At 52.5% G+C, this 12,667-nt stretch overlaps 4 protein-coding genes across 4 annotated transcripts; 3 read left to right on the plus strand and 1 right to left on the minus strand.

Moving 5' to 3' along the window:
- Window positions 1–2,133: 2,133 nt before the first annotated feature.
- On the plus strand, window positions 2,134–5,452 carry kap114 (Importin subunit beta-5; the record flags this gene model as incomplete). The annotated part of the gene is made up of 4 exons (XM_014693419.1): window positions 2,134–2,468; window positions 2,570–4,804; window positions 4,865–4,989; window positions 5,064–5,452. 4 exons carry the CDS (start codon window positions 2,134–2,136, stop codon window positions 5,450–5,452), a joined length of 3,084 nt encoding a protein of 1,027 aa, XP_014548905.1.
- Window positions 5,453–5,941: 489 nt separating this feature from the next.
- On the minus strand, window positions 5,942–7,236 carry G6M90_00g016240 (uncharacterized protein; the record flags this gene model as incomplete). The annotated part of the gene is made up of 3 exons (XM_014693418.1): window positions 5,942–6,594; window positions 6,674–6,985; window positions 7,053–7,236. The coding sequence occupies 3 exons, from the start codon at window positions 7,234–7,236 to the stop codon at window positions 5,942–5,944; spliced, it is 1,149 nt and encodes a 382-aa protein (XP_014548904.1).
- A 1,197-nt stretch (window positions 7,237–8,433) lies between these two features.
- Window positions 8,434–9,045, plus strand: G6M90_00g016250 (uncharacterized protein; the record flags this gene model as incomplete). Its single annotated transcript, XM_014693417.1, has 1 exon — window positions 8,434–9,045. The coding sequence occupies one exon, from the start codon at window positions 8,434–8,436 to the stop codon at window positions 9,043–9,045; it is 612 nt and encodes a 203-aa protein (XP_014548903.1).
- Window positions 9,046–11,702: 2,657 nt separating this feature from the next.
- On the plus strand, window positions 11,703–12,662 carry rev7 (DNA polymerase zeta processivity subunit; the record flags this gene model as incomplete). The annotated part of the gene is made up of 2 exons (XM_014693416.2): window positions 11,703–12,290; window positions 12,411–12,662. The coding sequence occupies 2 exons, from the start codon at window positions 11,703–11,705 to the stop codon at window positions 12,660–12,662; spliced, it is 840 nt and encodes a 279-aa protein (XP_014548902.2).
- Window positions 12,663–12,667: the final 5 nt, after the last annotated feature.

The following is a 12,667-nucleotide window of genomic DNA, read 5'->3' on the forward strand; positions in this document are numbered from 1 at the left end:
TGAAGCCCTTGCTTGGCCCTGTGGCACGTCTTTACGCGGTGAGAAGTACCTGTACATGGACAAGAAGTCCGTTTATTGTCGGTTATTATCACCCTTTTTTTCTTGTCCAGACTTGGGCTGTTTGTCATTTGCTCGGAATACATTGGCGTCGGCATGGAGAGGGACTCCTAGATGATCATGGCATTGGGGCAACGTGCCGTCTGAGCGTGGAGGAGCTGGACTCGACCTCGTCTACTCGTACTTAGTAGGTATGTAAATAGTTTTGCTTGTTTTTTTGTGTGTATTGGTTCTTCAGGGCAGAAGTCGTGCATTCGATGTTCCGTAGTTTCTGCCAAGGAGTAATCATCTCTCACGGGCCACCCTAGCCACAAGTAACAACATTCAATGTTGTGGCTGGACACGGCGCATCCAGTGCTGCAACGTTGTGACTGCGCGATGCGGAATCGGCCTGCACCGCTTCAGTCAAAAGACGCATGGCTGTTTGGAGTCGGCTTCAATGTTGGTTGAAGTTTTTTTTTTTTTTTTTTTTTGGCAAATCTGTCAAAAGTCGAGGCCTCACACAACTGTGAGGTTTACTTTGGTAGATTTTCTGTTTTTCCTTTTCAACAGTTGACAACTATGCAGAAGCGACTTCCACCATCACCATCGGCATGCAAATTCAACTCCACTGTTGCCCAAAACCGCCATGCAACGATTTGAGAGGGACGCCACGCCAATTCCTAGAGCAGCACTATCAGATCTGCGCTGGGGGCACCTCAATAATATAGGGCTTGCAGGACTCTATCGAGTTTCTAAGACGCCAAGTATGGATTCTTCTCGACACTGGCTAAGAGCGAGGCTCCCATTATGTCAGACTTGAACTTCAGTCGTTGCAGTACTGAGTAGCTTTGCGACTGTATCCTTTCGAATCCTTACACCACTTGGTATTTCGTCTCAAGCCACGCGTGACAAGACGTTGATGTGTGCTCTGCCAGCGCAATATTCGCTGCCTTGTCCTATTATGACAGGATATTGTATGGCTTGCCAACACGATCACAGCAGTTGCCTGAACTATATATACACGTGTAGTCTCAAAAACTCGCTGCATCTGTTCGTTACCACAGTGGCGTCGGCCTAGCCATTTCGACGGTTGTAGCTCCAACAGACCAAATAATGACCTGAAGACTATGTGGCTCGCAGAAGCATTGCAGATGGACCACAATGTATAAGAATATCTGATTGAATCATACAGGAAGCTTGGAATGAGTCTCTCGGGTCGTGCCGAAAAAATATCAACCTAATTGTTAAAGTGCTTTCCGAATTGATGTTGAATTGAGTTTAGCTGGATGGAAGAGGACATGCCAGATTTGGCATGGGGCGATGGCTCATGCCGTAATATATCCCAAAACCTCGACGCAGACCGACTTGGTTCAAATGCATTCTATAGTTTTGTGTCCTTGTCAAAATAACAACATAGCCATACAAATAAGTTAGGTTCGACCGGTTCTGCCTGCACTTCCACGCGACAAAAGCACCTTATAAGGAGACAAACTTGGCAAAAGAGACAGGCTCAATTAAGATTACATATTTCCAAAATAAAGCTCTTATTTCTTACCCTCACGAATTCAACGCGTCACACGTCGTTTCCGGCACTTTGGTCGCTGGATTCATCTAACCCCACCTTCACCGAACGTAACAATACTGGTAGGCATGTAGGTAGGGAGATAGGTATTTAAATTAAGTTAAAAAAATCAAAGAACTGATTAATGTCTTTTAATAGCTATATATTATAACGTATACTCGTATTACTATATATAAAGCATCACGCATTGTTGAGATGTCTTTTAATATTCTCTATTGTTAGTACTTTATTATTTCACCTGGACCCACATATTCGCCCACGACATTGAGAACTCTCCCAGGCGAGGACAAAAGTCTGCCCCGCGTCAACCGCGACCATTGTCAAGCTCGCCGACTGTCATCACCGCCTCGACCAACTCGCCATACATTGGTGTTTCCCTACGTGCAGACACACCAGGCTCGTGCAGACTATTGCTTCTAGTACCTGCACGAAAGCTCTGCTCGCAAACATTCTCTTCCCAGATACCCAGGCGGTCTTCCTCCTCTCTGCCTACTAGACCGCTTTCCATCACCATGGAGGAGCAGCTCGTGCAGCTCCTCGCCAACATCCAGCTGCCGGACCAGGGGCCCCGACAACAAGCTGAGATCGAGCTCAGGCATGCCCGGACGAATCCTGTATTTCCCGTATCCTTGGCCAAGATTGCCTCTCATGCCTCGGTCAGCACCGGTGTCCGCCAGGCTGCCTTGACCTCTCTGAGGCAGTTTATCGAGGGCAACTGGGCTATTGGAGACCAGGACGACGAACCTATAATACCCATCGACGATGACACGAGAGCTATCCTGAGACAGTCCTTGCTTGATTTGGCGTTGAGCCAAGAGGAGGATCGAAAGGTGAAGATCTCGGCAAGGTACATTCATATGCCAATACACCCCTGCTCCCTACTACAGCTACCTTTTCACACCTCCGATTGAAAAGAACACGTTGGTAACTAAACGCTGGCACCACTAGTTACGCAGTCGGCAAGATTGCCATTCACGACTTCCCCGAGCAATGGCCCAACTTGCTGCCTACCGTTTTGAGTACGATTCCGTCCGGCACCGATGCTCAGCTCCACGGAGCTCTGAGAGTCCTCGGCGACCTCGTCGAGGAGAGCTTGAGCGAGGATCAATTTTTTTCCATGGCTCGTGATATTGCCAAGACCCTGACAGAAGTTGCCCTCAATGAGAACCGAAAGCCCATGCTCCGAGCCCTCGCCATTTCCGTCTTCCGATCCTGCTTCGATTTGATGAACATGGTCAAAGACGATCACTCTCAGGAAGTCAAGGCGTTTGCTGAAGAGTTGCTTGCCCAATGGAACCCGTTCTTTGTCAGTGTTCTCAAAAGCCGTCTACCAGAGGCTGATGTGAGCACGGGTACCCAGCCCGACAGCTGGAACCACATAGTTGCCCTCAAGCTGCAGGTCGTCAAGACTCTGCTTCGTATTCGCAGAGTCTTCCCCAACCTACTGCTTCCCCAGAGCACTACCTTCTTTAGCGCCGTTTGGGAGGAACTGAACCTTTTGCAGACACCACATGAAGAGCTCTACATCAAGACCAACGCCCAGGGCCGCCTCGAGGACTCTGATAACCTTCCATACACCTTGGACTTCCTGATCCTGGAAGAGCTCGACTTCCTCAACCAGTGCTTCCGCTCCCCTCCCGTCAAGGCGGAATTGGATGGCCACTTGCAAGCCCACGCTTCCGCCCAAGATGTGCCCTGGATGGTCGAGATTATGAGAATGCTGGTCAGCTACTCTCGGGTCACCCAAGAAGAGGAGGAACTGTGGGACATCGACTGCTCCTTGTACCTGGCCGAAGAGACGTCAGTTACGGCAAACTACACTGCTAGAACTGCTGCTGGTGACTTGCTGATCAAGATGGGAGAGTGGTTCAATGAGAAAGCCGTTGATGGCTTGTTTGGTTTTACAAAGTCGCTGTTTCCCGGCGACGGATCCTTGTGGAGAAGTCAGGAATCCGCCCTTTTCCTCTTTACGATGCTTCTGAGTGACTTCCAGGATCTTAGTAAGACTATCCCTGACGCTGTTGCTAGCGCCTATCTCGAATTGGTTGATTTCACCATTAACAAGCCTGATGAACCTCTGCTTCGCGCTCGTGGCTACCTCGTTGCCGGTATCATTGGCCGCTCCTTTCAAACTCCTCTCGCGCTCTTGGATCGCATGGTCCATGCCATCACAAATGAGGAGTCAGAAGTTGTCCAAGTCGCCTGTATCAAGGCTGTTGAAGGCTTGATTAACTCCGGTCGAGTAGGCGCCGATCGCCAGGTGCCCATCATTACCGCTATCCAATCCTACATGAACGAAAAGGACCCTGCTGAAATGGAAGAGGCAGACGAACTCCTTGTCGTCCTTGCTGAGACACTCCGTTCGACCATTAGTCTGGATACCAAGATTGCTCTTTCAAGTGACATTCAATCCACCGACCTGCTGTTCATGCTAGCCAAGCTTGGCGCCAGCAACTTCCAAGTCACGATGATAATTTCAGAGGCCTTTGAGGATATTGTTGCCAGCCTTTCAGACAGTGCTTCGTTCAGCGCTCTTTGCGCTCGTACTCTGCCTACGCTCACCGGTGCCTTTGATGTTGCTAGTGTGACTGAAGACAACCCTCTTGTCACAGTCGCCACTGAACTGCTTGTTGTTCTGGCCGAAAATGGTTCAGAGCCACTCCCTGCTGGGTTTGTGGCCACCATATTCCCCAAGTTGAACCGTCTCTTGATGGAGTCGGAGGAAGGCGAAGTCCTCCGACCCGGCTCTGAAATTGTCAAGTGGGTTCTCTCTCATGATCATCAGCAGGTTTTCAATTGGCAAGATGCAAATGGCCGATCAGGCCTCGAGGTCTGCTTGCACATCATTGACCGTCTACTTGGCCCTTCTATAGAGGATAACTCTGCATCCGAAGTAGGTGGACTGGCTGCAGAACTCGTTGAGAAGGCTGGTCAAGAACGTCTTGGTCCGTTTCTGCCTCAGCTTTTGCAGGCCGTCGCCAATCGACTTGCATCCGCTCAAGCTGCCGCTTTCATCCAGTCTTTGATCTTGGTCTTTGCACGGCTTTCTCTGAACGGCGCTCAAGATGTCGTCGAGTTCCTAAGCCAGATTCAGATCAATGGGGACAGCGGACTGCAGGTTGTTATGGCGAAGTGGCTCGAGAACTCAGTTAGCTTTGCAGGCTATGATGAAATCAGACAAAAGTGCGACGAGTGCTCACTCCACTTGATTTACTTGCTCATATCATGCTGACCTTTGTTTAGTGTCATTGCCCTTTCGAAGCTCTATGCACTTAACGACTCCCGCCTCGCCCAGATTCAAGTTAAGGGTGACTTGATTGTAGGCGCCGATGATGGCAAGATTAAGACTCGGTCACGCGCGAAACAGAGTATGTATCATGAGTCACGTCTTCGATCAATTTGTTCAGCTCGAGGAGTTTACTAACGGCACGGCCTGAACTAGACCCTGATCAATACACAATCGTCCCTGCTCCCCTAAAGATCGTCAAGGTCCTCATTGAAGAGCTTGCATCCGCTGCTGGTGCAGGTGCGGCTGCCAGCACTGCAGCTGCCGCCGTTGCTGCTGCCGAGTTTGACGAAGACAACGATGAAGACGGCTGGGAAGACGACGACGATACCCTTGACCTTAGCCTGGCTGCTACCAAGGCTGATCTCATGACCTTCATGGAAGGCGGCCCCCAGCGACGACCAGACGATGAGACTCACTCTTACCTGACGGAGTTCTTTGTCCGATGCGGCCGTGAGAACATTGCCAACTTCCAGGAGTGGTACAACATGCTTTCCGAAGACGAAAAGACCAGGCTTAACCTAGTTGCCAACTCTGCAGGCTAAGTTAGCAAGGAAGCTCTGTGATGAAGAAGAAAGATTAACGAAGAAAGATGATGACACGCTTGAGACGGTTGCATTTATCACGACTGCTGAAACGTATCACGACTTGCTTGTTTCTGCCTGCGTGGAATTGAATGATACAGTTGAAAATAAAATGGACAAGAGAGGATGAGAGCTGTTGGACTGCGTGTGTGAGAGACGACAAATTACATAGATGGCACAACTTGAGGACACACTCTTGAGATGAGAGAAAAGAATATAGTAATAAAACCACTGCTCTCCACAGTATCTGGCCGGTTACAAATTAATGGCAAAGTTCCGATTCTGTTTCATAAATCATAACAATCATTAATTATTCATCACGGTACTAATCGTATTTCAACCTAATCTTACAAGTCTTCCCAGTCTCGTAATACTTTGTGATCAAAGCATCGCCTGCGGGGAATCGCACACTATTCACTTCGTACCCCTCTTCTGGGGTTCATGTCAATCTCAGATGATGTGTCCTCCACCAAAGCCTCCAGATCCGCCAAAGCCTCCGGATCCGCCAAAGGGCCCGTTGCCTGGTCCTTGGCCTGGCCCGGGGAATCTCGGCGTGCCCCCTGGCCCCACGGGATCCCATCGCGCACCGGGGGGAGCTTGCGGATCGTAGCCCCCATAACCGCCGTTGCCGCCCTCGCCGGTAAACAAGGGATCGTCAAAGGTTGGATGCATCCCGCCGGGTGCTCCCGGGTGTGGCAGGCCACCCGGGACGAAGGAGCCTCGAAGAGGATCATGCGGCCCCAACCCGGGGGGGTTCAAGTCGTCGTGGCCGATGTTGAACGGGTGCCGGCCGCCAGGCATGGCTATCGGGTTCCCGCGGGGCGGCCGATTGATCTCGTATTCATCCTCGAACCCAGGAGGCGGGAAGTCGCCGACGGGAGCTCCAGGCCGGGGTCTGGCCATCGCGGGAAGGGGCCCAGGAGGGTGGTAGGGAATATTGGGCTCGACAGACGGCTCGAATGGACGCTGGGGGTTGCGCCTCTCCTGGCCGCGGCGTTCCGAACGAGCCGTCTCCTCGGCGTCTTCTGTCTCGACGTAGCCTTCGCTTTGAAGCTTTGGGATGAGCTTCTGGACGATTTTGACCTTGAGGTCATTCAGCAAATCTGCGGCAGACTCTTGTTAGCATGGCTGCACTGTGTACGCAATGGCGGCTCTAGGGGTAGCAGCGGTGAACCACCGTACCGGATATTGCCTGCCCTGAAACAAACACGTTGCGCAGCTTCTCGACCAAATCGGAGCGGTCTTCTTGCCCGTCGGTCATGGCTATGCGCACAGGGAGAGCCGCCGAGTTGACAATGTCGCGCACGGTGCGCTCGAATCGGTGGATGTTTTCGTCGCCAACGGCCAGGCCGCGGACTTCGACTTTGGCACCCATTCGGTCGATCCGGAACACAAAGTCCATGGAGGACTGTTTGTGTTTGTAGACGAAACTGAGGGAGCCGAAGCCAGAGTTCCATTTGGGCGGGAGGCGAGGCGCGAGGGACTCGCAGTCGGCTAGGCGCGTCGCAAAACCAGCTTGGTTAGTAGATGTTGACGGCGATGCTGGATGCTCTGGACTTACGTATTACTTTATCTTGGTCGAACCCGCGGAGTCGGAAACCAAGAGCGGCCAAGTATGCATGGACGAGCAAGGCGATGGCTTCATAGGAGCTCGCCAGGTCGGAGCTGTCGTCGGCTTGTTGGTGTGTTGGCAAGGCGTCGGCCATGCCCTGTAGCACGGCCGAGGTACCGAGCATCGATGCCATGGCGATGGTTGGCCGTCGAAGGGGTTTGATGAATGGTGACGGTAGAGAACTAGTAGGGGCGCTGTGTCACGTTGGAAGCTTGAAGCTGGAAGCTTGGGCTCGACTAGAAGAAGTGGGCAAAAAAGGCGGGTAAAGGCAAGCGCGGGGTCGATTCGCCAGCAGAAACCCCAGAGTGGCGTCATTGTCTCGCTGCCTTCAACAGTCCAGCCCTAAAAGTGGAGACCGATGCAGGATGCACCATGACACCTGCCCTAGGTACGTACCTAGTCAAGTACCACCTGCCATATCTAGGCGTGCAATTCGTATTTTTAGCAATTGACGGCAAAAGTCTCGCGAGACAGGTACTCAGTCTACATGTAATGAGCTGTCTTGTTATTGCATTAGGTGCGTGAGTGCACTGACTAGAAACTCCCTCGGCACATGTGCGTGCGGTAGATACATGGCTTGGTAGTACTACCGGCGTCTCCCTGTTCCCACCGAGTACGCCGTACATGATTGATTACAGGATGCGCATTTACAGTCTGGTTCGAATTGTAATGTTAGAGCTGCTCAAACAGGCATCCTTATTCCCTGGAGTCTACCGTACTATGACTGCGTATGTCTATTGTAACACATGCTGGGCCTCCTGTTTTCCCTGCACCTTTGAAGCTACTGAAGCTGCTACATTACCTTTGATTGAACAATATGCATAAGAACCAGGTATCTCGACATGAAGACATACCTAGGTAGTCGGAGCACGCATCCTGGTTTGGAAAGGCCACCCATCCACCCACATGCCCAAATGGGCGTGATATTTTAGAACCATTTTAGTCATGTGCGAATATCTACTTCTTTTGGTATTATTATGTAAACAGGTGATTATCAACGGCCACATTTTCGGATCATGTCTTTTCCTAAACCATCCAACAGACCGTGGTAGAGCCGCTGCCGCGACCACCGGCTCCTGAATCTATAGGGCCATACCTAGGTCTCATGGCATCACTTTGTTGTCGCTACTTATGCTGTCGTTAAGCGGCCGCTTTAGAGCTAACGGCCTGGGAGCCGACGGCGGCTTTGGAGCTGCTAGGTTGAGGCTTTGGAGGAGCTGATGAACTCGGCTTGGAACTTGACGGAGCCGGGAAGCTTGGCTTAGAGCTCCAAGCAGCCGATAAGCTCGGTTTAGAACTGTTAGGTTGCGCTGAACGAGGCTTTGAAGAAATGGGCTTAGAGCTTGAAGGAGCTGACGAGCTTCTCTTTGAGCTTGGTTGCGACGAGCTCGGTCTTGAAGAGCTAGGCTTGAGGCTCCTTGGTGGTGACGAGATTGGCTGTGATGAAACCGGTCTTGAAGAGCTGGGCTTAGAGCTTGGCTGTGACGAGCTAGGTTTTGAGCTGCTTGGCTGCGATGAGCTGGGCTTAGAGCTACTTAGCCGTGAAGATCTTGGCTTGGACGAGCTTGGTCTCGAAGAACTGGGTTTTGAAGAGGTAGGCCTCGAACTGATCTTGGAGCTACTTGGCTGTGAGGAGCTCGGCTGTGATGAACTTGGCCTAGAGCTTGATTTTAAAGAGCTAAGCTTGGAACTGCTTGGCCGCGATGAGCTAGGTTTCGATGAGCTGGGCTGTGATGAGCTGGGCTTCGACAAGCTCGGCCGTGAAGAGCTCAGCTGTGAGGACCTAGGTGTAGAGCTGAGTGGTTGCGACGAAACAGGCTTCGCAGAGCTGGGCCTCGAGCTTGGTTTCGATGAAGTTGGCTTTGCGATGCTACTAGGCCTTGACGAGGTCGGTCGTGATGACCTCGACGGCTTCGAGCTGAAAGGTTCAGAAGAGCTATGACGTGGTGTGCTTGAATGTGACGTCGCCTTTGAACTTCTGCTATGCTTGGCAGAGCTCCGGCGAGACGAGCTGTGTTTCAAGGTGCCGCGTTGAGAAGACTCATGCCTCGACCTGCTACTCGATTTCGATGTCGAATGCGGTGGAGTTGACTCATGGCGTGTAGTAGAATGATGTTCCGGGTGCGATGTGCGACTGTGCGTCGAGGTATGACGTCCCCTCGTAACGGTAATCGTAGTGCATTCAATTTCGTAAATGGTGATTGTGCCCTTGCAAGCGCGACACTCGGGCCCATGAGTCTCGACTGCAGGAGGCGGCCTAGTCTCAACAATAGTTATGGTAATGTACGGAACACTGGATGGCTGATAGCAGTATACGGTGCCCATGCAGCCTTCACACTCGGGATGATGAGTCGACCACCTGGTTGTACGCGCCTTCCACGGCCAGGGGTTCGTGTAATATGGCAACGTAATGGTCCTTAGGGATGGTACAACTTGAATTCCCTTTCTACCATGCCAACCACCGTTGCCATTTCCCTTGGGGTGGTCTTGTCCTTTACCGCTATCATGCTCGCGGTCGTTGTCTCCTTTATAATCACAGTGATCCCACTGGCCATTCTGATGTCTCTTGCTGTTTTGCCCATCCTGAGCGTCCCAGGCATCTTGAGCATCCTGACCACCCTGACTGGGTGCCTCTGCCAACACAGTTGGCCGTGATGGGCCAGGTGGCCCGACTGCCAAAGTAAAGTGTTGTTGTGCACAACTTTCGTCGCACACTCCAAGGTCACCTTGCGATATCACGCTGGCATGTTGACTGGCCACGTCAACTTGACTAGAGAGAGATGCCGTCGATAACAACACCACGAGAAATGCAACTGCCCTCTTGATGATCTTGCTGGAACCATGCGCCATGGTTTGTTTCTGTAGAAGTAACAAGAAGAATAGAATGGAGAGCAGAATCGGCTGTGCCTGGCCTCAGATGACTGACGTACAGGCTGATTACGATGTTGAAAATCGTCCCGTAAGCATGTCTAACACAATAACAGGGCCCTGCTGAACCTTTGGCAATATATACCGTGGCATGATCAATACGACACGGTAATACGTCAGACGGTGAAAGTAAAGAATGATTCTCGTAAAACGGCCTGGCCCTTTCTAGACCATTGTCTATGTAAATCTAGACTGGCCTCAAATGAGGCTGTCACGTCTACGGGCTTCATCGGGCACCCGGACTGTGAGCTGGGTGGTTTCCAACATGGCCGACTAGCCCTCGGTTAGGTTGGGCGAGGCTGGCAGCTAATGATCTATACGTTGAGACTATTTCCATCGAGTAGATATCATCTACCCAATATTTCGTCATTTTGAAAGAATGTGGCCCCCCACACGAGGTTGTGGTATTCCAGCCTCGCGGCGGCCTCTAGTTCAGAAGGCTACGCCTATCAACGGGCCAGACCACCTCATGAACAATGGCTCGTATATTGGTCAAAGCCAAAAAAAAAAAACGTGGCTAACGCGGTCAAGCATGAAGCTGCTGTGCTTGGCACCACGAAGCAACCATACTCTTGGACGGTGTGGGCAGCCATCAGCGGGCATTTATGGCTTGAATAAGGCCTGGGGCTATGATTCTTCAGCCGACTAAAATCCATTATGGTGGATTGGTGCTCACGGGAACGAGCTCTCGTTGAAGCTGCGTAGTATATGGGTATGGAAAATGACAAGATGAAGTCGTTGGTCGTCGGACGTTGGATTGTGAGGTGGGTCTAGATCTGGGACAGATGACGCTATTCCTAATCTGGCAGAGGATCCACCGCAGCTTGAGCCAGATGGTGAAATTTGGAGGCATACATTTCGTCTCATGTTGTTTCTGGCGCAATAGGATTGTAATTATGACGAGATTCGTGTACTCAATGATTTTCCCTCGTTGGAAATGTGGCTTCTCTGTTTCGTAAATAAAAAAATTCGGCGCAAGGCTGAAGCAGATGCCATTACATGGCGTAGTTGGAAAGTTTCTTGATGCTCCAAGCAAACAACTGCAGGACCAACCCGGCAGGCTCTCGCACGACTTGCATCTTTGTTCGTGTTGCCATGTTCCAAATGCTCTCTTTAAGTGTCCATTGTCCAGACTCTACGTCGACGCCCGGCTCGGCTGGTCCCTCTCCCTAGCGGAGAATTAATGGCATCGGGATCGGCAGCGCCTTCGGTAACTTGCCAAAGCTTGAATGTAACCCGTCAATCGGCCCCGTCGCCACAGCTGTCACGGAAACGTCTGGACCAAAACAACGCAGCGGCCTGCTTCCTGCTTCCATTGTGGGGCCGTGTACTCCGTACTCGGACCCGACCGTCCTGCACTACAATGGCTCGGCATGGCTGAAGCCCTTGACACGAATCGACGTGACTGGCAATCACTAATACGAGAAATGCCATGCTGGCGAGTCCGTCACATTCATTGCCTTTCCGCCGCCATCCCAACCAGCCCGAACCAGGCGCCTTCCGTGGCTGCTCCATTCCATCACGTGAACGCGCTACTTGAGCAGGGAAAACGAGTCCACCGTCCCTCGACCCGTCCATCTCCCAGATGCTCGCAGTTCCTGGCTGACAAGGCTGACCGGGCCATCGAGGCCATCGAGCCGCATTCCTTCGTATTCTTCCGTGGTTTCGCCAATGTCTCGCGCTGCTCATCCACATCCCCAGCCAAGCGCTAGCCCAGCTGCCACGGACGCCTCGCTTTCGCCGTCCCAGGCCTCAACCCTCCTCGCCTCCTTCACCAACTTCCTCACCGTTGCGCTGCACTCCATCCTCTACCACCGCCAGCTCTACCCGCCGGCTACCTTTCTCACAGCCCGCGCCTACAACCTGCCCGTCCACCAGTCTCGACACCCCGGCGTCTGCGCCTGGCTCCGGGACGCCGTCGCCGCCGTCGCCGCACAGGTCCGCGCCGGCTCTGCGCGCCACGTCGCCCTCGTCATCCACGCACCCGCCAGCTTCGACGTCGTCGAGCGCTGGATATTCGACCTGCACTCGTTCCCTGCCGCCTGGGGAGACGAGGACGCTCCGCTCACCCATTTCAACAATGCCAGCCGCCATCCCCCAGCGCCTGATGCACCCGTCAACTGGACCGATGTGAACGAGGCGCTGCGAGGGGCCTTGAGCAGGATCTCTCAAGTCGCCCAGAGCAGACCGCATCTCCCCGAGGCCTGTACGTTTACCATAGGAATCGAACTGCGTGACGAGGCTCTGCCACCAATTCAGGCAAGTCACCCCCCCTTTTTTCTCTTTCGTATCGATTCCACCGGGCTGTTGTTTGATTCTTCACACGATGCGCCTCTAGCCGTCCATTGGACTCTACTAACAATAGTTCTGAACCACTAGCACCCACAGCTTTGGATTCCCGCACAAACTGAACCCCAAATACCATCCGAGACCAGGCTGGAACCAGGCCGGGCCGTCAGAGGGACGGCCACCGCGCCGATTCGCTCTGTTCAAGCAGGGCCCTTGTACTTTGAATGCTGGGTTGAGCAGGGAAAGCTCCCGCCCGGCACTACCTCTCCCAAGGCACCCTCGCCCTCATTCTCGCCTACATTTGACAGCAGTGGAGGTTCCCCAGACGCCACGACGTCTTGAAGTTT

The sequence above is a fragment of the Metarhizium brunneum genome, chromosome 1, assembly GCF_013426205.1.
Source record: "Metarhizium brunneum chromosome 1, complete sequence".
NCBI classification, from domain to species: Eukaryota; Fungi; Ascomycota; class Sordariomycetes; order Hypocreales; family Clavicipitaceae; genus Metarhizium; species Metarhizium brunneum.